We start from the raw sequence: 22743 nt of genomic DNA on the forward strand, positions 1-22743 counted from the left end.
ACGAAAGTCCGAATCTGCATCTTGTGACACACACCGGGCTTTCAAGTGGGGAGACGGAGCTGATATTGTAACAGAGATTGCCCTAACCTAATTGATATGGAATCGGAAATGTAATCGAATGGGGACCTTGTGAAGCTGACTTGAATCAAATTGGGAAATCATTGGCAAAACTCACAGTCCTAGTGTGGAATTTGCATGGTCTGTAGAGCTGCAAACATATGTGTGTTGGCGACAGAGGGAATTTCTGGAGAAAAGGTTTCAGCTGTGTGCTGGACAACAGTTGAAGAGGGACAGCTACAAGTTTTAAGCAAATTCTGAAGAAAGAAAGTGAATTTTTTCTGTCAATAGAGACAAGTATGAACATGGAAACTTGAACATTTAACCTTTTTCTACAGCTTGGGTCTTATATTTCATCGTTACAATTATTTGTCATTTCATGAATTAGTTATAATATAAGTCATTGCTGAGATTGATCCCTGATCGGCATCGTTTCTGAGGCTTAATCTTCCTTACAATGAAGGACCATATTACAAAGTGTGAAGTCCTCCAATAAACTCCAATTAAATAAAGTCAAGGGGCACTTTACAAGCTTACAGCTATAGAGCTACTACACTAGATTTTGATTTACTCACTTTTTCAGCAAAACAAAAAGACTATATTCTGCTTTCAGTATTTAAAAAGCGATAAAACCCCAAAAGTCACAAACAAATAGTGTCCAAGGCAATGACGCGGGAGGAGAACCCCGAGGGTTAAGTCCACCAATTTACCAGCCACAACGTTGTTTTCTGTAGGTACGTTTCATGTGGTTAAATTGCTTCCACATTTCCTTCACTTGCTTTCATTCAATTGATATCTTTCCTTGCGTCTTAGGCCCTCCCACCAAGGAATTCATGGGAGAGTTGCAAGAAAATCCTGCAAGAAGAAAGGAAACAAGGAAATGTGTTTTAGTGGGATGAGATGTCTTTTCCCCTGAATTTGTCAGCTGTTTGGGCGGAGTTAGCAACAGCTTTCAGCGGCACAGCTTCCAGGAAGGCTGCTCTCTATATCTCGCTCACAGCTCCTCAGAGATCCCTCCTCCATCCTCGCTCATAGCTCATCAGAGATCCCTCCCCCATCCTCGCTCATAGCTCCTCAGAGATCCCTCCCCCATCCTCCTTCCTCTATCCTCCATTCTCGGGGCAGGAATAAGAGCTTTGAGACGGCCTTCAGGAAGGAGGGCCAGAACAACTTCTGGTTCAATCGAGGAGCGAGGAGATGAAAAGGGACATGACTTTGGAGAAGCACGTGACCAGCGGTCGCTATGCTTCTTTGACACCAAATCTTTTGTCTGTTGTCACGGTGACACGGTGAAACACCTGCAGGCACGAAAGAGCAGGTCTCGTTGTCGCCTGGGCAGTCTACTTGTTCGGAGAAGTATGCTAGCATGTCTGCGGCTAATGGAGTGGTAGCTAATGTGAACACGTTCTCTAATATGGAGGAATTAATTGACCGGGTCTTGGCGATGCAGCTAAGTGTGCTTAAATAAGTGAAGGGAGTGCTGGCCGAAATGAATGCCTCACAGCAACACATTGGGGCAGAACCTGAGAAGCAGGAAAGCATGGTATGTAAGCCGGACCAATCTGACTGCGTCACACTCAAGATCCAGCAGCTTCGGCTGCCTAAAGGGATACAACACGAGCTGGCACCGCACGCTGAACGCAACTCGGACTCGTTCATCTGTCGCGCTGCCCTGGGAACGACACGTGAGGGGAAAGAGTTTGCCTTCGCTGAAGCCGTGGTGTTTTCTGGCTGGAATTAGAAGAGGAAGAGGAGGAGGACACGCCGCGAGGAACCGGAGAGCAACCGTGGGACTTTGATTCAATGCCGGGGGCCGCGACTGGAGGACTCAGCACCTGTGGACTAATGGTATTTGGGCCACTATATCTAGTTTGACTGGAGGACGGTGTTTGTAAGTTTGGAAACCAACCATTGAAGGGACATCTAACCAGACTGTAAGGAATGATGAATGCTGGCTACTCAGTCTATAATCTATATTTTTGAGGAACCTTAATCGGGCTGAAAAAAGGGAACATGATGAATCCTGAGGATGCGCTATGTAAGTTACGTAACTAAGCTTTAAACGTACACTTAACCAGACTGTTTGTTAACAGTTAAGCTGGACTGAAAGAACATGAGGTATACGGTCTGTTCAGCTCATAGTCTGCTTATTGCTCCAACTAGATTGGTCTGTAATTCACACAGCTTAGTCCAGAAATAGTTTGAAGGTGTTTATAATATTGTTCATGTTTAACATAAGAAGTCACTAGACCTGTTTCAATTAACCTGTGACTTAAGACAGGAGGTGTAGTTTTGAGCTGGAGTTTTGAGCTGGAGTTTTGCGCAAACTGCGTTTGATGTGGTTACGCATCTTACAAATAGAGGAGGGAGTCTGCAGTCTCAGAGGGTTAGGGGATTTATTTTACCTTTCATGTTTTTGTCACACCTTGCTCAGAGCTAACAGTTCAACCTTTGCTACACATTTGTCAGCAAAATCCGGTAGGGTACTCGAGAAATGTATGCGTTTCAATTTTGAAGATGGCTGAGCTTTCAATCCTTTCTGTTAACATCAGGGGGCTAAATGGGCCGATCAAACAAGCTAAATTCCTGGATTATTTAAGAAGGAAAAACATAGACGTGGCACTTGTACAGGACTCACACTTACGTAAAAGAGGTGTAAATCGTCTACAAAATAAATACTTTAAGGTTGCTGCCTCATCTGATGACTACACCAAAACCAAGGGCTCCATTGTGTTGCTGTCACGGAAATCTGCACTTACTGTAGACAAAAGCAGTAAAGACTCTTCAGGCAGAATATCTTATATATGTACCATGATAAGGAGTAGGAAAATAGCCTTTGTCTCAGTATATGCACCGGCTACATATGATGAAAGTTTCTTCCCCCAACCAATGAATTGCTCTCTCTCAATGAATATTCACTAACTATAGGGGGAGACATGAATAAAGTACTAGATTTAAACCAGGATGGATCAGGGGTCTATCACACAAAAGCCCAAAAACAAATCCCACCATCTTACAGACATATGGAGGATGCACAATCCTACTGGCAAGGATTACACCTTCTTTTCCACACGTCACTTCACCCATTCCCGCATTGTTTATTCTCCAGTGAGCTTAAGGCAATGTTCCACACGATAGCAATAGAACCAGCAATTATGTCTGATCACAGTGCACTGATAACCACATTGTGTTGTGATATGTTAGGAGAAAGATCTAGAAGATGGCAATTTAAAAATTCCCTTCTCCAAAACAAAGCTTTTGATACAAGGGTCTAGAGACAAACTGGCAGAGTTTATATCACTCAATACTGACTCAGTTTCAGACCCGGCGTACATTTGGCAAGCCATTAAAGTTTTTTTTAGAGATTTCACATCTTCCTTTGCGGTCAATTTGAAGAAAAGGAGAGAGGCAAGGATTGTGGAGTTGGAAGAACATTGTAAATCGTTAGAACAATCTCTGAAGACGTGTTTTTCTAAATCTACACATACTCTTTTAGTCACAAGTCGAGCAGAGCTAAATGATTTGCTAAGAAGGAGAGCTGAATTCATTATGCACAGAGTGAAGAAAAATTACTATTTTAATGGTGGCAAACCAAGCAAATTGCTTGCTCTGAAATTAAAACAAAGCAAATCCAGAGCTGCTATCATCAGCATCCACACAGACAGAGGTATCTCAACGAATCCTAAAGATATCACCACCACTTTACAATCCTTTCATTCAAAGTTGTATGAATCCTCCTGCAATCTGGATCTGACACAGTGCCAAAAGTTCCTGAAAGAGCTACAACCGCCTCTTCATGACCCAGAGGAGGCAGAACAACTGGGTTAACCTATAACGTTAGAGGAACTAAGAAAGGGAAAACACCAGGGTTGGATGGAATTCCATCAGAACTTCTGCTACAATACTTTGACATACTAGGACCTACCATCTTACAAACTTTAACCTCGGCCATAGAGAGGGGCACCTTTCATCAACAAACCAACACTGCACTAATTTCGGTCATACACAAAAAGGACAAAGATCCTACGGAGTGTTCAAACTACAGGCCCATCAGCCTCATTGGGACAGATATTAAGCTCTATTCCAAAGTCTTGGCACTACGCCTAGAACGCTTTATTGAGAAGCTAGTCCACCCCGACCAATCAGGGTTTATACCAAAGCGTCATGCTGCAGACTTGTTATTTGTCTTTTCTATATGTTCAAAAATATAAAAAAACACTCCACTACATTAATTCCATGTAATAGAAGAAGCCAAAAACCTTCCAACAACGGCAGCAGTTTTATCACTGGACGTGATTCATTGACAAGGTACATACTTTATATGCGAATCCCACAGCCATAGTCTCAACCAATGACCTGCATTCACAGCCATTCCCTGTCGCACGGGGCTCGAGACAGGGATGCTATTTGCGATCTCTCTTTAACAGTTAGCCCAAGCCATAAGGCAAAATAAAATATGTAATGTCCAGATTAGCTCCAATAACAATTCAATATCGTTATTTGCAGATTATGTTTTGCTGTACATCTCTGACCTTGAGGATTCTGTCCCAAAAAATCTTAAGATGTTTAACGAATTTGGCTCAATCTCCAGCTATAAAATCAACTGGAATAAATCTAATCTTCTTCTGTTGAACAACGGACAGGTGACATCAGCCATTAGTGTCACAATACCAACCCAAAGCTTAATTACATATTTGATAATCACCATTCACGCATTGCTACAGCGAGTTGTCCAGGACAACTATGAAACTGTATTAAATAGTGTTCAAAGGGATCTGGCCAATTGGTCTGCGCTGATGGCATCATTATGCTCCAGGATCACTGTTGTTAAAATGAACATAGTTCCTTGTGTGAATTTCTTAAATCCCCAGTGTGTAACGTTTGTAGTTGTTCATTATCAAAATCTGTATTGCCCTTCACAAACTTGTCCTTTTTCATGAATATTTACCACCACCATCAATTTCAAGTATTCCTATTAGCGTGGGATTTTACATTTGCACTTGCTTGAACTGGGGCAGACGCTCCATGATGATGCGCCATCTTAGCCTACGTTAGCCGGTAAGGGACATACAGGCTATACTGCTCCACCTTTCGCATTTTCGACTCACAGCTGCTAATGGGTATCATCTGGACCGCTGCAGTCTCCTTTTCTTTCTCTCTCCTTTCCGTCGGGTGGCGCACGGCGTGCCCGCTGGTGGTGTCCACGCCACTCTCCGACGTGAACTCATGAATGTATTAAGAGAACGCATGAACTCCAACAATGACGGCTGATAGACGGCCTTTTGTACACCTTCGCTTTATGAAGCGTGAAGGCTACCGTAGCTACAATACTGCGTGGCGAGAGAGAGTTTGCGATATATGATCTCAACGTTAGATGGGAGTAATTCTTACACAATGTAGCATTAAGTACAAGGATCCCCTTTCCTCCACCGATAAATTTCTAGAAGAAACTTGATACCCTGCAACATACCTCAAACACAGGAGGACTGGCCCTCCCCAACCTTAAAGTGTACCACAGAGCCTTTCAGCTACAGGACCCTCAGAGTGTGGATAGACCCCTCATCTACAGTCCCATGGAGAGAAATAGAGCAAAACCTCACTGGAAGTCTAAGACTGCAGTACCTTGCTTTTGCAGGTGTGAGCCCAAAAAAGTGTATGCTAGTCCATGGCTCTAGTATCACCAACATATTGACCAACTTTAAACAGGTGGTGGAGCACCTACGCTACACCAACAAGTGGCATTTGAACACCCCAATTAAATGTTTTGTTGATTTTCCTGCAAAAGGATTAATGTCCAAGATCTATGCTAAACTGATGCAAGTATCCATAGGACATCAATAATATCTGATGTGATAGGATGTCGAATTCCTACTGACCAGAATGTTTTGTTACTTAATGACGACTCTATATAACACCTGCTTGAGAGACAGAAGAAAGTTTAGCTAGCTGGCTCAACCGCGACCAAGAAAATGATAGCTCAGTGCTGGCTCCCCCCCACTCGCTTTGTATAAAACAGTGGTTGGTGTATTTTCTAGACATAGTTATGTTTGAGCTCTCTACAGCAAGAATTAACAAAGCAAAATCATCAACTATAGACCTATGGAAAAACGCAGCAGCACAAGTATCAGTCCTAATGACCTCAACACCACAAGAATTAGAGGAGAGTGACTAGGCAAGGCGTGATTTTTGTTTTTGTGTTTTGTTTCTTTTTCTTTGTTTATTCATTTGTTTTTCTTAACTCGAGACTGCTGAGGGTGGGCGAGGGTTTTTGTTCTTGTTCAATTTTATTTGTCTTTTCTATATGTTCAAATATATAAAAGACACTCCACTACATCTCAGAGGGAAATATTGTACTTTTTACTCCACTATGAACATTTGTCTGACAGTCAAATAAATGTAGTTAAAAGTGTAAAGGAGTACAGTAGTAGTATAGTAGCTCAAAATAGTACTTTAATACATTTGATTTTTCCCTTGACATGTTCTAAACTTATTCTAAATTGTAAGGCTCCACCACTACTCTGTGCTTTCATAAAACAGAAATACTCCAACAGTAGAGCTACAAGATCTGTCCTAAGAGGGGACTATGTAGTCCCTCTTAGGACCAATGCTTTTACTCACTTATGCTTCTCTGTAAGAGCTTCTAATTTCTGGAACACTGTATCAAATCAGATGAGAAGTTACTTCCCAACACACTTTCTCTTCACATCTTAAGGACGGGCTTTTGAGCAGTCAGACGTAAACACTTTTAATTCTTAATATCTGTAGTACATCACACCATGTATTATGCCAGTTGAAGGAGTGTCTGTTGTTGTTTTATGTTGTATCTGTGAAGTTGTGTGAATGTTCTTGTTTGTGTTTTTTTTTCAGAGAAACACACACAGACACGGACACAGACACACACACACACACACAACTTCATCAGCAGTATGGGCAAAGTTAGCAATGGCTTTCAGCTGCCCGGCTTCCAGGAAGGCTGCTCATACATCCTCAGAGATCCCTCCTCCATCCTTGGGGCAGGAATAAGAGCTTTGAGACGGCCTTCAGGAAGGAGGGCAAGAACAACTTCTGGTTCAAGCGAGGAGATATCAAAAAAGGGACACGTCTTTCAGCCAGTGTGCGTGCGTACGTGTGTGTGCGTGCATGCGTGCGAGCATGAGTGCGTACGTGTGTGTACGTGTGTGTGTGTGCGTGCCATCATGGCAAAATGTGGTACTAGAGACTCTTACTGTAGCGAACTACCACAGAGGCAGTTTTGAGTACTTCATTTTGATCTCAACTACACACCTGTAATGTTTCGTGACTACATCTTGCATGATGCGATCTTACTGGGGCGACAAAATCTGTACGCAGACACCTAACAAACATCTGGCAAAGTACACAAACCCTACACATTCTCATTCCCAACTCGTCAAATACTGACGCCTGGTCTGGACCCCCTTTGCCATAATTTTTCAACGTGCAGGGTTAAACCACTTGGTTAGGAAAAGACCGTGGGTTACAAAATGTACGTTAAAGTGACACGCGGGACAAGAATGGGACACAGACCCCCGTCTCCTGGGTTAAAGGCCTGTGGTGGAAGACAGCAAAGAGTAAGAAAGGAAGGGGTAAAATCCCAGACTGGGTCTGATATCAAGTGAAGGAAATGTGGTCCAGATTTCCAGTGCATTTCAGGACACATGTCCCACAAGTAGAGAACATCTTGAATCATTGAGAAAATTTCTGATGCTTCAGCCAGGTTTCCCTGCAGCCAGTGTGCAGAGTGTAGAGAAAAGAGGCATTGCTGTAGAAACAAGGAAACAGGGAAATGTGTTTTAGAGGGATGAGTCCTTTCCTCTGTAGCGTCACATGAATTCATCAGCTGTATGGTCGGAGTTAGCAACGGCTTTCAGTATATTATTAATAATATACAGTCTATGTTCTCAACGGTCTACCTGGTTAAATAAAGGTTAAATTAAAAAATAAAATTAAAAAACACTGTTCAAAGGGGGAACATTATTGAAAAAAGCTTGAGAACCACTGGTCTAGATTATAGCAGGCACGGCGTTATGGGTGGGCCTGACGGGCCTAGGCCCACCCACTTTTCAACAGGCCCACCCAAAACATGTCCTCAAAAAACATTAATTAATTAATATATTATAATTTGGTGAAGAATTATTAAAAATCTGCAAATAATCTCATAATTTGTGCTAAAATTGTCTAAATATTTAGTTTTCAAAAACAATAAAAAAAACTGGTCATGTCTATTTTTATGTTTCTGCGCAAGTTCAGCAGACAGTGAGGTTCGGATCGGATGTAGCTTGTAGGTATGCTAGGCTAGGCTAGGCTAGGCTAGGCTAGCTCCCAGTGATCTGAGAGTGTGAAAATCATTTCCAGTAAAGGACAAGGTTGCAACAGTCGTTGTTTAGGTACCTTAAACGTGCACGAACGGTCTCAGAGTCATCGCTGCAACCAGGAGATGAAGGAGAGCTGAGATCCACAACGCCGAGCACATCTTTGTCTCGGACACCGCAGGATGCTAGCGATGCTAGCGCGGCCAGCGTGGCAAGCGCGGCCAGCGTGACCAGCGCCGGTGCTATAGTGCCTTTGCCTCTGCCTCGCGAGTGGATGATATAGCTCCTATGGATATAGCCCTGTGGATCGGTCTTCCGTGGATGAGCCCGCAACTCAACCAGTGCTAAAGTATCCGGTACTTTCTGCTTTAGGGAGTTTAATTGTGTAGGACCGCCAGAGGATAACAGTAAGGTATGTGGCTACTCTGCATGTATTGTATTATGTTGTTATATGAGATATATGGATTAAAATAATCAATTCATAACCCGCTACAGAGCTGCAGGCGCAGTTCTATTTCTATAACAGCTGGTTACTGTTGTCAAGTTGTTCATGGTTTTCTCTTGTTATGGCCAATAATGCTTTAGGGCTTGTTAATGCGATTTATTTATTTTTGTTTAACATGTTTATAACATGAATCATCACACTAAAGTAAGGAAATAACTTGAGTCTTGTTTTACGTGACAGATTACGTTGTCAATGAACATGTTCTGTGGCCGAGTATTGATTGAAACTGTTGGGCAGTGTTGTTGATTTGTATATTGTTGAAAACAATTGAAGAGAATTGTGAAATATTCGGCCTCATGTTATACGAGCAGAACTAAACTATGTTTTGGGGAAATATTAGATTCCTGACCACTTTTACAGTCTATAGGCCTTAGGTTAGGAGAGATGCGCTATAGCACAGCCAGGTATGGTGGTAATGGAGATTCCAAAGCGCTCTTCTTTTGGGCAGAACCAAGGAGAGCGATCGCGGCTAGGTCCGTCCTTTGCACCGAAACCTTTTACAATGCAAAAACATATAAATAGCATCAAGCTATTACAATCTTTATTATGTAAGCACATATAATATATATAATATAACAGTATATTAGTCAGTCATTTGTATTAGGTTAAACAGGGATTTGATAACGTTTTTAATTTAAGGCCCACCCACAATTGGTCTGGCCCATCCAAAACTGGAATCCTGGCGCCGTGCCTGGATTATAGTAGTGGTTATACTGTGTTTGTTCAGTTTGCGGCATAGTCTTAGATATCAGGGAGGATACAGGGGAAACGTCCCCCTAAATAATTAGAAGAGGTGTTTGTCCCCCCTCCAAAAAATATGAAAGATAACCTGCTTCCCAAAAGTACAGCTAAGGCTATGTTCACACATGGCATCTTTTTTAAGCAGCCAGCATCTGTTTTACATTATAATCCTACGGAGTAAACCATGTTTTTGTAGGGGGTACGTGACATTTTTTGCAAAATGTTTTTCAATTACAAAGCTGTAGTTACTTCAACAGTCTTTTTTTTTTTTGTCACTGTTTTTGAAGTGTGCCACTTTTTTTAGAAGTTTTTGTCGTTTGTTTTGACCTAGTCTTGCCTTTCTTCCTTACTTTATTCTGCTGTTCAAAGGGGGAACATTACTGAAAAAGGTGTGAGAACCACTGATGACGTAAGGAGTACAGTAGACATGACGTAGACTACACCACTGGATGTTCTGCTAAAAAAAAGGGGATATTTTGTCCTGAGGGTAGCACTAAAAAGAAAAGGTTCGGTCTAACTCTGGTTTAGTCTTGTCCCAAACAAAAAAGGTAAGAATATCCTCTTTTTTAGGCAGAACAATTCATTATACTGACAAGATTTAACAGGAGTGGGGTTCACTCAGTTACACGCCTTTCTCCAGAGATGGAATCAAAGTAAATTTACTCAAGATGTTTACTTAAAGACAAATTCAATGTACTTGAGTGTTTCCATTTTCTGCTACTTTCTACTTGCACTCCACTACATCTCAGAGGGAAATATTGTACTTTTTACTCCACTATACATTTGTCTGACAGTCAAATAAATGTAGTTAAAAGTGTAAAGTAGAATAGTACTTGTGAGTCATCAGTTTAACTGCGTGTGTTTGGTTTAACTTCCTCTACATCCCTGCTGCTGAGTGTCCTGTCTGATGGCGCCGCCTGCTGGTTTAAGGGAGAAACTACCAAAGAAATCAAAACCCAGCTGAAAACGTGAGGCTCATATTCACATTTTATTATGGTGCTAAAACAGTCTCATAAGTATTTGCAACTTGTGAAACACAATGCACACATGAATGCAGAGCAATTTGTATCTGCAAATGTGTATCTGTGTCCATATCCATCCGTCATGATTCCCATAAAAGGCCCTCCCGGCCTCTGTTTTACTCCCTTGTCCTCCCATTTCACACGAAGGACAGTAATACTAGTCCCGGACTAGTAAACACAGTCGTCACCGTGCAGCTTGGATCGTTCCTAGGCACAATCAAAGTTAAAGCCGTTATATCTAGGACTTAAGCGAGAAATCTCTTCTCGTCTTTGATAGTAAGAGGTTCTCTGTAAACTCTGGGTTTGTGAATTCACACTTACTGACTCACATTCGAGAAATCCAATTTCTCATCATGACAGATGAATATGGAACAAAAACGTTTTACTTGTGGATTCCCCAAATTCTGTACCATATTAAAAACACGTGTGGCCATATCATAGACAAACTGTTTTAAACCTTTCGGTTTGTCTTACAGTATCTTATAATTCAGAATTTACTTCATTTATATAACTGTATATATATATATATATATATATATTAGGGCTGTCAATCGATTAAAAAAAATTAACTAATTAATTGTACAATTTGCTGTAATTAATCGCGATTAATCGCTTTTTTAAATTGAGACTGAAGCTTGTAATAATGGATATTTAAATGCTAAATCACTTAACTTTGCAAATATGAAGAAAAAAACAAACAAGGAAAGGTTCTGCTAAGTTCAGAATGTTTAATATCTTTCAGAACAACAGCAGCAACAATTTGGCTTATTTAGTCCTGCTGAAGGCTGCTGGAAACGGCTAGAAACTGTTTGACTTGAACGAGCCTATGTTCAGTCGGCGGCAGGGCAGTCGGGACTCACCCGGAAATGGCGAGCGGAATGAGGTGACTAGTCTCTCAAAATCTGACGAAAATCTTCTAAACTGACCTTTGTTGAGCTGAAATGAAGACAGATTCAGCAACTGCACGGCCTTTTTCTCGCTTAAAATGTTTTCAGAAACACGTTTCAGTGAACTATTTTAGTACAATATGAGATCGTAATCTGAACGGCCGCCATGACAGTCTGGCTCTCAATATCCGGAGAAAACAAACCCATGTGACGCGTTCGTCAAATCAGTTGCCGGTTTTCATTACTTGGGCAACAATACAGAGTAGCGCCGCCTGCTGTTATGTAGACGTATTACGTTTCTCAGCCGCCACATGAATTAAACAAACACAGCTGCGTTAATTTCGTTAATTTTTTTAACGAGTTACATATATATATATATATATATATATATATATATATATATAATTTTGACTTATAATTTAATTTTCTGAAAGAAAAAATCGAATTTCAACTTCTCACTGAATTTAGGAGATTATTTCCTTTCATCTAGATCGGTGTGGAGTCGATCGGTGACTGTTGGGCGCCTTTATCCTCTTGTCTTCTAATCCCATTTTTTGTGAAGGCAAAGGAAAGGTGATCAGCCGATGCACCCTCTGGATCCCCGACGAACTCACACCCGATCCCACTTCTGACATCAAATTGTTGTGGAAAAATCTTGTTGGTGTTCGGTGATGAAGCTGGAAATTAAGATTGTCTGACACACTGGAGTTATCCACGTTATTTTCTTTATTATTCTTGCAAGTAGAAGGAGACAGTTTAACAGAGTGACAGGCAGTCTGAGAAAGTGTGTCAGTGAGACAAAGAAAACTCAGCGTTTTTATGGGTGAGCATGCAGAGGGAGGGACTGTATTCTTGTCGACTCAGCAATTCGGTACACTTGCTGATTCTGCTTATTTTACTGCTGAGTCTGAGCTGCTTCAGGGTATTGGCCCTTTGCCAGGTACTGCCAAGTACATTGGCTACACGAGAGGGAGGGGACAGTGCAGCTTCAGTGCTACAGAGGCAAAGAAACCATGATTTCCTTTTAAGATAATAGAGCACTTATAGATCCCTATAACTGATATATTATAATATAATATAGATGACAGAGTAAATATCGTATAGTATGAAAGTAAATACATATAAAGTCATGAAAATATAAAAAAAAAACATGCAGTAATGGATAATATATGAAAGAAAAACCACACATCAGTATGACAGATAAAAACTTTCCTCTACAGGCCACTGATCAGCACCTCACCAGGAGGTCTGGTCCTTCAAGAAATATCAAATCTTTTGGCGGGGAGGGGGATTTTGGGGGTCATGGGGAGTCTGTGGCCGGTGGGGGTGGGGGACTGTTTGGGTTATCGCACATGGCGTCGACCACCTTTTGCTTGATAGAGTGCAAAACATCATAGTTCCGCACAGTGAACATCCTCTCTGGGGTGCCAACAGTCTGCAGGAGCTGCAGGTCGTGGACGTCTCCAACACCGATGGCAAATACCTTAATTTTCCGATCCCTGAGAACGTCAGCTGCGTCCTCCACGTCATCATGAGAATCACCATCTGTGATCACCACCAGATTTTTGGGGACCTGGTCACGGCTGCCCCGTGACTCCTCAAAGTAATCCTTAACGTGATCCAAGGCTCTCCCTAAGTAGGAGTTTCCACCTGTGTAATCCACCTTAAGGATTTGTGTGTTCAAATCCTCCTTATTGTAGTACTTGTTGAGGTAAAACTCATCCTTAGGGTTGTCACTGAACTGGCAAAGTCCAATACGCACCAACTTTTCACCGACTTCAAAGCTGTCGACTAATGTTGTCGTAAAGTTCTTCATGATATTGTGTTTGTCTTGGTCGATGCTGCTAGACCGATCAAGTAGGAAGACAATATCGCCAGTCTTGCAAGCTGCCAAAGAAAAAAAAAGAGAAAGCCATTTGTCTACATTACTAATACACAAGTGTGCCTTGGAATTATAACTGTATAGCAAACGATGCACTCAACTCCCCATTTTACAGTGGTATCTCCAAACTGATAATGCATAGGTGCAAAATATCAGGCTCCATTTACACTAAAATGTTTGGGTTTAAAAACAAATATATATATATATATATATATATATATATATATATATATATATATATATATATATATATATATATATACATTTATGTGTCCACACTGCTGCGGCATATCCGAGCCCCTAAGATAAAGACAATTGGAAACACTGCTGTTTTGGTTTGAAACCTCCGGGGTTTCTTTGTAGTCTGGACGGAGACAAACGAAGACCTTTGGAAACGAGGACGCACGTCAGTCAGTCTTAACGGTTACGTAGCTTAAGTTCCACCTCGCCATCGCTCCAAGATAATAAATCCCTGCTCTTACTTTTTAGCATTGTTGTTATTTCTCCAAAGTATTTTCTGTATTTCCAAATTATACATCTATGATTTTCAACGGCAGAGTAACGTCAGACAGACTCCCACTCTGTTTTCTGCTGCCTTTCGTCACCTTGTAATCACGTGTTACTTTTAGTAACAGTTCTACCTCATCGTCGGTCCTAACTTATTAAAAGGAAAACTGTTGTCTTATTTTTCGTCATTACTGTTCGTCCTCCATTGTAAAAGCAACCACCACCACTTAGGTGGAGTATACATGCTGCTTCCTGTTAACACCAGTATGCGCCAGTACATGTGAATGGTCATATACGCAGAGAATATTTCTGCTACTGGAGCTAAAACTCTTCATCTGTTTTGGCCTAAAATGCAGCTTACAAACCAAAACGTAGTAGTTTAGCTGTAGCCTCAGAGACAGGTAGTTGTGATGTGATAGTGTGTTCTATTTGTACTTGGATGTCAGATTTTCTGAGTTCAAAGTCGGAAACATGCCCTCTGAATTCAGATTCAGATTTCCGAGTTGGGAAGTCAGAGCCCCTCACAGTACAGTACGTAAAGTAAACAGACCTCCAAATCCAACATGGCTGCTTTCACAGTAGTGAAGCACATGACACTAAACCTTAGATTTGTTTTCATGTTGTGCGCCACTTTGAAACCCATTTTGCGCTGTTATGAACAGTGTTTATTGTCCAAGGGTTCCTTCAAAAGTAAACCATGAATCCCAAACATATACTGTGTTTGACAGCTCATTTACAAACAAACAACTTTACACGGTCTGTTATAAATCCCCACCTGTTCTCTGAGCAGCGATGGCAGAGAGCAATGCTGCTACGATGAGGCTGATGACCAAAGTGGTTCTTCCCATCATGCTGGAACGGCTTGTGAGTTTTTTTTTCCTCCTACAACACAGATAGAACAGGACTTAAAAATAAAAATAAAAAAAAATAAAACTTTTTCATCAATCATATTTTTTATTTTTTTGCCATTTTTTGTATAGATTTTTTATGGTTTTTTTACGTTTTTTTTTCACGTCAAAAATCTAGAAAAAAACGTCAAAAAATAAAAAATATGATAAAATATGTCAAAAAACATGTTGAAAGCATCAAGCGCCAACTCAATTCTTGATTGGCCAATAGCACATCCAAATCAAATGATTATGATACGATAATGCCCAAACATGCCGGTAGATTGTTATATTTACTGGCCCCAAGTGGTGTTTAACTTGCCCAGGGCCATCGGGAAACCATTACTGTTGAACATGTAAACATCTTCTAGTAGAAACCTAAAATACAAGAATGAACCTCTAAATGAGAATAATATGGGACATTTATAAACAGGACAACTAAAAAAGGACGGTAATGTTTTTATGTTATTTCATTTTCTCAGGTTTTGTGTTGATATTAAAACAGCTTTACATCCAAATTTACACATCAATACAGAATCCGAAAAATAAAAAAAAAGAATCCTCCAACATAATATCCTACTGTGAATAGCCTTTTTCTTTCTAAGGGCCCACTTTGAATCATCCCAAGCAATTTAAGATTGATATGTTTTTTTGGGCGCCCCAGCTGCCAGAATATTACAAGTATTTTTTTTTATTTTTTTTACAGTGTAGATTTGAATCACTTTGAAAAGCTCCAACTAGTTATATGGGCTAAAAATGACCAAATCATCTGCGTACATAAGGTGATTAAGTAGTGAGTCACCAACCCTACAACCTGTACCACATGCATTTAAAATCAAAGACAAATCATTCATATACATATTAAAAAGAAAAGGAGACAGAATTCCGCCCTGGCGAACACCATTGGTCACTTGTAAGGGAACAGATGTTACATTCCCCCATCTCACTCTCATTGTCTGATGCGAGTACCAATAAACCAAGATTCTAATTAAAACACCAGGGACCCCACTTTTAGACAATTTTAAAAATAATTTTGATATTTATATATAATTTCCTTTAGTGCAAAAATACATAAGTCAGTGCCATGCTTTTATTTAAAACCAAATTGGTTTTCAGTAGACAGGACGTACCTCTCAAGTCACTGGCCAGAGCTATTGGCCTGTAATTATCTGAGCTGTTCAGCTTCCCCACTTTATCTGTAATAACTGGTACTAGCACAACAGAGAGCATAGAATCAGATAACTCTCCATGAACAAAAAAAACCTGTGTAGCACATAGCAACCAGAGGGCACAGTTTCTTACTGGCATATTAGTTACTTTACTCATTCAAAGGATTATTCTGGTGTTAATTTATTTTTTTGTGATTAACAATTTTAAATGTTTTAACATACAACTGGCAACATGACACAGCAACTACAATAGTCCAGACTATTCAACAAAATAGTAACACAATAGACAATAAACGAAATGTATAAATGACATCACCATGAGCCCAACATACAAGTCTCTCTCAAGCACAGAGCTTCTTAGGAGCCTCCAGAAAGTTCAGCTACTTTCCACATTTTCTAGTATAAACATCCAATCTGGCAAACCGTTTATATTACATCTTTCCAAACACCGCCACCCCTAGCCATCACAGACACACACACACACACACACACACACACACACACATTGACGGCACCCCTTCATTCTTCAATCCTCTTAAAATAATCAATCTGTCTCTCATTAAAATAGTCGGGACCCAGCTTCTTATGTGCTTATCTATCCCGCTTATGATCGACCCATCTTCCAGAATAAATTATTTCGGGCTGAATGGAACCTGTGTCCCTGCAGTCCCATCATGTGTTCTGGTGCTGTTTTAGATTTGTCTTATTGTCAAAAAATACGTGAAACCACACAACAACACAACAAGTCTGCCTCTCAGCTCCGAGCCCGTTGGTTCCTACTGAAGATGTCTATCTTTAAAGAAACAACATCCCAAAATAAGTCTTTCTTTTTATCAGTATCCTTAAAGGTGAGTCAGCTCAGTCACATTTCACTAGGGCTGTGCAATTAATCCAATTTTGTTTGTGATTTCAACTCCTAACAATCATAAAAAGCAAGTAATCAAGAAAAACTATTATTTTGCACATCACATTTTGCAAGTAAACACTTATTCAGTCTTGTCTTCCGTATGAAGAATGAAGAAAAGAAGTTCAAACGGGAAGGTATGAAGGGAAATTTCACAGTTCCACTGGTTTTCACTGTTGATTTGTTTTATGTTTCACTGACTTTTTTAACTTCAATTTTTGCAACATCTTCCCGAGAGTCAACGAGGAATTGTGTTAAATAATCCTGATTTCAATATTGACCAAAGTAATTGAGATTATGATTTTCTTTCAGCCCTTAAACGTCACCCCTTTAAGTTTACAGATCAAACTTATAAAATCCACATTGCTGTTACATTTCTATCACTGCACATGTAAGTGAAAAGAAATTCAAAGTTACTTACAGATCTGCTCTGACATGCGCTTCCTCTGCACCCAAATAAAGGAGTCTCACAGTCATGTAGCTGCAGCCTCGCTTTTTTAAGGATGAAGAAGAGGAGGAGGGGTAGGAGGAGGAGAGGGGTAGGACCGAGTTGCCGAGACTCCTCCCTCCATCTCCCACCACATTCTGCAGGAGAAAAAGGAGAACATTTTTGTGTGAGTGTGAATCCGAATTGGCAAAAACAAATTTCACAGGAATCGAGCCTGGCCTATTTCTGGCCTGGACACCAGCCTGAGTTTTCTTTTTTTCCTGGATTAAACATGTGTTGAAATACAGAAAGAAAGGGCTAACAGCACAGACAAACATAGAAAATAGAACAACAGGTTAGGTCAATGAGTCACAGTTAAAAGCGTGACTCATTGATTCTCGCCAAAATGCATCATAGGGCATTTTTGTGAATGTACGTGAGTCAAACTTTAGTTTAAAAGCATATTTAGGACCGAATCGCCACTTTTAAGATTCACCGTATTCTCGTTTTTGGGTCAAATGGCCTTTTGAATGGGAGAGCTAGGGGCACTCTCATGCTAGTCTCAAAATAGCTATTTTCGAAATACTAAGAAGGCTCGACACAACATGAAACTTTGCAAGTATAACCAGGGGCTCTACACCTTAACGAAAGCATTGACAACATTCTTTGTGTACACAGATTTACTAAAAAGAAAGTTTTTGAGCAACTCAACGCAGCTGTTGTTGTTTCCGGCCACTACCGCCTCGGCAGTCAAAACGAGTCGATATCCGAATGTGAATGAACAGACTCCATACAAGGCTCCTTTTTCAACTACAAGGTCAATATTGTTTTTCAATAACGACAAAACAACGACTTATCCGTGCATTTATATGGAACTAAGTTTTAGGAGCTTTCCGTCTTTACTCTCCTCCCTGTTAGGTTGCATTCGGAAATCGATTGTTTTTGACTGATAAAATGGCTGCGGCCGGAAACAACAACAGCTGCAGTGAGTTGCTCAAAACCTTTATTTTTAGTAAACTCTGTGTACACAAAGAATGTTGTCAATGCTTGCGTTAAGGTGTAGAGCCCCTGGTGATACTTGAAGCAAAGTTTCATGTTGTGTCGAGCCTTCTTAGTATTTCGAAAATAGCTATTTTGAGACTAGCATAAGAGTGCCCCTATCACTGCCATTGAAAAGGCCATTTGACCCAAAAACGAGTATACGGTGAATCTTAAAAGTGGCAATTCGGTCCTAAATATGCTTTTAAAGTAAAGTTTGACGTACGTACATTCACAAAAATACCCTATGATGCATTTTGGCGAGAGCCAAATGTGTTCGCTGCTTCGATAACTGACAGCTGTCTGCTTTGAACGCGTTCACGTCACACTCTCTCTCATAAAGCCTACACGCTAACCACAAAGATATCCTGCCAGAACGTACTGTATTTGGTACAAAAGTCCGAATGTGCATCTCGGAGCTGATATTGTAACAGAAATTGCCCTAACCTAATTCATATGGAATCGGAAATGTAATCGAATGGGGACCTCATGAATCTGACTTGAATCAAATTGGGAAATCATTGGCAAAACTCACAGTCCTAGTGTGGAGTTTGCATGGTCTCTAGAGCTGCAAACATATGTGTGGCTTGGCCACAGAGGAGAAGTTCTGGGGGATTTCTGGAGAAAAGGTTTCAGCTGTGTGCTGGACAGCAGTTGAAAGGGGACAGCTACAAGTTTTGAGGAAATTCTGAAGAAAGAAAATAAATGTATTCTGCCAACAGAGACAAGTATGAACATGGAAACTTGAAAATGTTACCTTTTTCTACAGCTTGGGTCTTATTTTTCATCGTTAAAATTATTTATCATTTTATGAATTAGTTATAATATCAGTCATTGCTGACATTGATCCCCGATCGGCATCGTTTCTGCCTTATTACAAAGTGTGAAGTCCTCCAATAAACTTATCTTGGATATTAAATAAAGTCAAGGGGCACTTTACAAGTTTACAGCTATGCTATCTTCTGATTTACTTACTTTGACACACACACACACACTACACTAGCTTTTGATTTACTCACTTTTTCAGCAAAATAAAAAGACAGGAACTATATTCTGCTTTCAGTATTTAAAAAGCGATAAATCCAAATAGTCACAAACAAATAGTGTCCAAGGCAGCGACGCGGGAGGAGAACCCAAACGGTGAAGTCCACCAATTTACTAGCCGCAACATTGTTTTCTGTAGGTACGTTTCATGTAATTAAATTGCTTCCACATTTCCTTTGTGCGTGTGTGTGTGTGTGTGTGTGTGTGTGTGTGTGTGTGTGTGTGTGTGTGTGTGTGTGTGTGTGTGTGTGTGTGTGTGCGCGTATGTGTGTGTGCGTGCGTACGTGTGTGTGCGTGCGTGCCATCATGGCAAAATGTGGTACTAGAGACTCCTACTGTAGCGAACTACCACAGAGGCAGTTTTGAGTATTTCATTTTGATCTCAACTACACACCTGTAATGTTTCATGACTGCATCTTGCATGATGCAACCCTACTGGGGGGACAAAATCTGTACGCAGACACCTAACAAACATCTGGAAAAGTACACAAACCCAACACATTCTCATTCCCAACTCGTTAAATACAGACACCTGGGGCCTCATGTATAAACGTTGCGTACGCACGAAAAGCTTGCGTACGCTGGTTTTCACGGACACTTTGTGATGTATAAAAACTTAACTTGACTGAGTATGTGCGGGCCGTCACGCAAACTGTTGAGTAGTCGTGAGAATGTGCGGGCCGTCTGCAAAGTCTTTTCTGGCTCTGTAACGTGGCGAATTCTAACTGAAAAGCTCTAAACATTACAAAATTAAGTTTCCACTACAGTTACTGGCATACGTCTGTAACGTTGTCTATGAACAAAAAAATTATATCCCCTGATACTCCATAAAAGTTTGATCATTTATGTGGACAATGTTTCACATCTTTCACACAACTGTTTAATTCGCAGGTTACGTGATCTCTGTTAAACATTAGGACAGAAAATGATTGATAAATCCACTTAGAAAATACTTTCAGTCATCCTCTGTATTTCCCATAGATGAAATATCTTACTCGGAAAATGCAGTAGTGTCTAGAGTCTTTAGTTGCTGAGGCTCAGACATCCAAGTCGCACAGGAGGCGGGACGCACGGATCCATCTCCCCAGGAACAAACGCTGTGTCGGGGGGACTAACTCATGTGATGCGTCATTAATCCCGTGGATGATTTGTAGGCTATAAAGTGAACAAGGTGTACCCGGTCCACCAAACAATGGGCCGTCTTGACTGTCTTAATTCTGCACATATTTCGGTTACTGTAGTCCTATTTACTATTTCATCCATGCGTGGCACAGCGGATCTGTGCGCACTGTCACCTGCCGTGGAGACGCTGGCCTCACTAACCTCTCCTCCTCTGAGTCAGGTCTCCCTCGCGCAGGACTCAGTTTCAGTGAGCTACTAACACTCAATAAATAAAATAAATGGCATTACATCAGTGAGTTCAAACTGCTTATTATGCGTAATTTGCACTGACACAGAGATGTATGTTGTTCTGTAAGTGGTGTGGCGCTGCCACTATTCTCTTGCTTTCCACTTCGACATTAAACTTTATTTTTTTATTATTCTTGCATTCACCGTCCGGTCACCATTTGCCATTCTGGGCATTTTCTTTTATTGCTTATCCAAGATGAAAAAACCTCCAAATGGAAAAAAAATTTCTCGCCTCCACCTCCGCGATCAGCACCTCAACCTCAGTCAGTGAAGTTTTCAATTTCAGGTGGATTGTCAATTTCAGGTGGATTGTCATGTATAAAGGAAAGGTGCGCAGGACCTGGCGTACGACCGGTTTTATACATGTGAATATTTCTGTGCGTAGGTACTTTTCAAGTTTTGGCCGTACGCCATCTTCTGGTATGAAAGCTGCGCAGTCTTTTATACATGAGGCCCCAGGTCTGGACCCCCTTTGCCATAATTTTTCAACGTGCAGGGTTAAACCACTTGGTTATGACAAGACCGTGGGTGTAGTTACAAAATGTACGTTAAAGTGAACCGCGGGACAAGAATGGGACACGAACCCCCGTCTCCTGGGTGAAAGTCCTGTTGTTGTAGACAGCAAAGAGTGAGAAGGGAAGGGGTAAAATCCCAGGCTGGGTCTGATGTCAAGTGAAGGAAACGTGGGCCAGATTTCCAGTAAATTTCAGGACACATTTCCCACAAGTAGAGTAAAACATCTTGCATCACTGAGAACATTTCTGGTGCTCCATCCAAGTTTCCCTGAAGCCAGTGTGCAGAGTAGAGCAATGACGCAAGGAAACAAGGAAATGTGTTTTTAGAAGGATGAGACGTCCTGTCCTCTGAAGGGATGGGCGGAGTTAGCAACGGCTTTCAGTATATTATTAATAATTTACAATCTAGGTTTTCAATGGCCTACCTGGTTAAATAAAGGTTAAATAAAAAAATAAAATAAAAATACACTGTTCAAAGGGGGAACATTATTGAAAAAAGCTTGAGAACCACTGGTCTCAATTATAGTAGTGGTTATACTGTGTTTGTTCAGTTTGCGGCATAGTCTTAGATAGCAGGGAGGATACAGGGGAAACATCCCCCTAAATAATTAGAAAAGGTGTTTGTCCCCCCGCCAAAAAATATGAAAGATAACCTGCTCCCCAAAAGTACAGCTAATGCTATGTTCACACTTGGCGTCTTTTTTTAACCAGCCAGCTTCTGTTTTACATTATAATCCTACGGAGTAAACCATGTTTTCGAACAAGTCGTGAGAGCTTTTTTAAACGCCACCTCCAACTTTTCTGCAGCTCAGAGCGTCTTTTTGAAGTTAAAAAATGTTCAACATTTCTGAAAAAACACCTACGTCAAGTGCTGACCAATGAGCGGAGTAGCCAGACCTGTTGTTTCCTTAGCAACATTAAAAAATGGCATCGGCGCACAGTGAGTTATACGGTATGACCAAACTCTTTGTTTTATCTAACGTTGTCACCGTTCTCTCTCTCTCTCTGTTCTTTCTCTAGCTTGTTCCACCACTTTGTTTTATCTAACGTTGGATACTTTGGAGGACTGCAGGGGGTACATGTCCCCCTAGTGGTACTCTGGAGGACTGCATGGGGTACGTGTCCCCCTAGTGGTACTCTGGAGGACTGCATGGGATACGTGTCCCCCTAGGGGTACTTTGGAGGACTGCAGGGGGTACGTGTCCCCCTAGGGGTACTTTGGAGGACTGCAGGGGGTACGTGTCCCCCTAGGGGTACTTTGGAGGACTGCAAGGGGTACGTGTCCCCCTAGGGGTACTTTGGAGGACTGCAGGGGGTACGTGTCCCCCTAGGGGTACTCTAGAGGACGACAGGGGGTACGTGTCCCCCTAGGGGTACTCTGGAGGACTGCATGGGGTACGTGTCCCCCTAGGGGTACT

General features: G+C 41.1%; 1 protein-coding gene across 1 annotated transcript; it reads right to left on the bottom strand.

Annotated features, from left to right (window-relative positions):
- Positions 1–12250: 12250 nt before the first annotated feature.
- LOC114557109 (collagen alpha-1(XXI) chain) lies at positions 12251–17409 on the bottom strand. Its single transcript, XM_028580412.1, has 3 exons — positions 17313–17409; positions 14707–14813; positions 12251–13429 (listed from the first exon to the last, which is right to left on the bottom strand). The coding sequence occupies exons 1-3, from the start codon at positions 17366–17368 to the stop codon at positions 12843–12845; spliced, it is 750 nt and encodes a 249-aa protein (XP_028436213.1). The 5' UTR covers positions 17369–17409; the 3' UTR covers positions 12251–12842.
- Between the last annotated feature and the right edge of the window lie 5334 nt (positions 17410–22743).

Source organism: Perca flavescens, chromosome 6 (assembly GCF_004354835.1).
Source record: "Perca flavescens isolate YP-PL-M2 chromosome 6, PFLA_1.0, whole genome shotgun sequence".
NCBI lineage: Eukaryota > Metazoa > Chordata > Actinopteri > Perciformes > Percidae > Perca > Perca flavescens.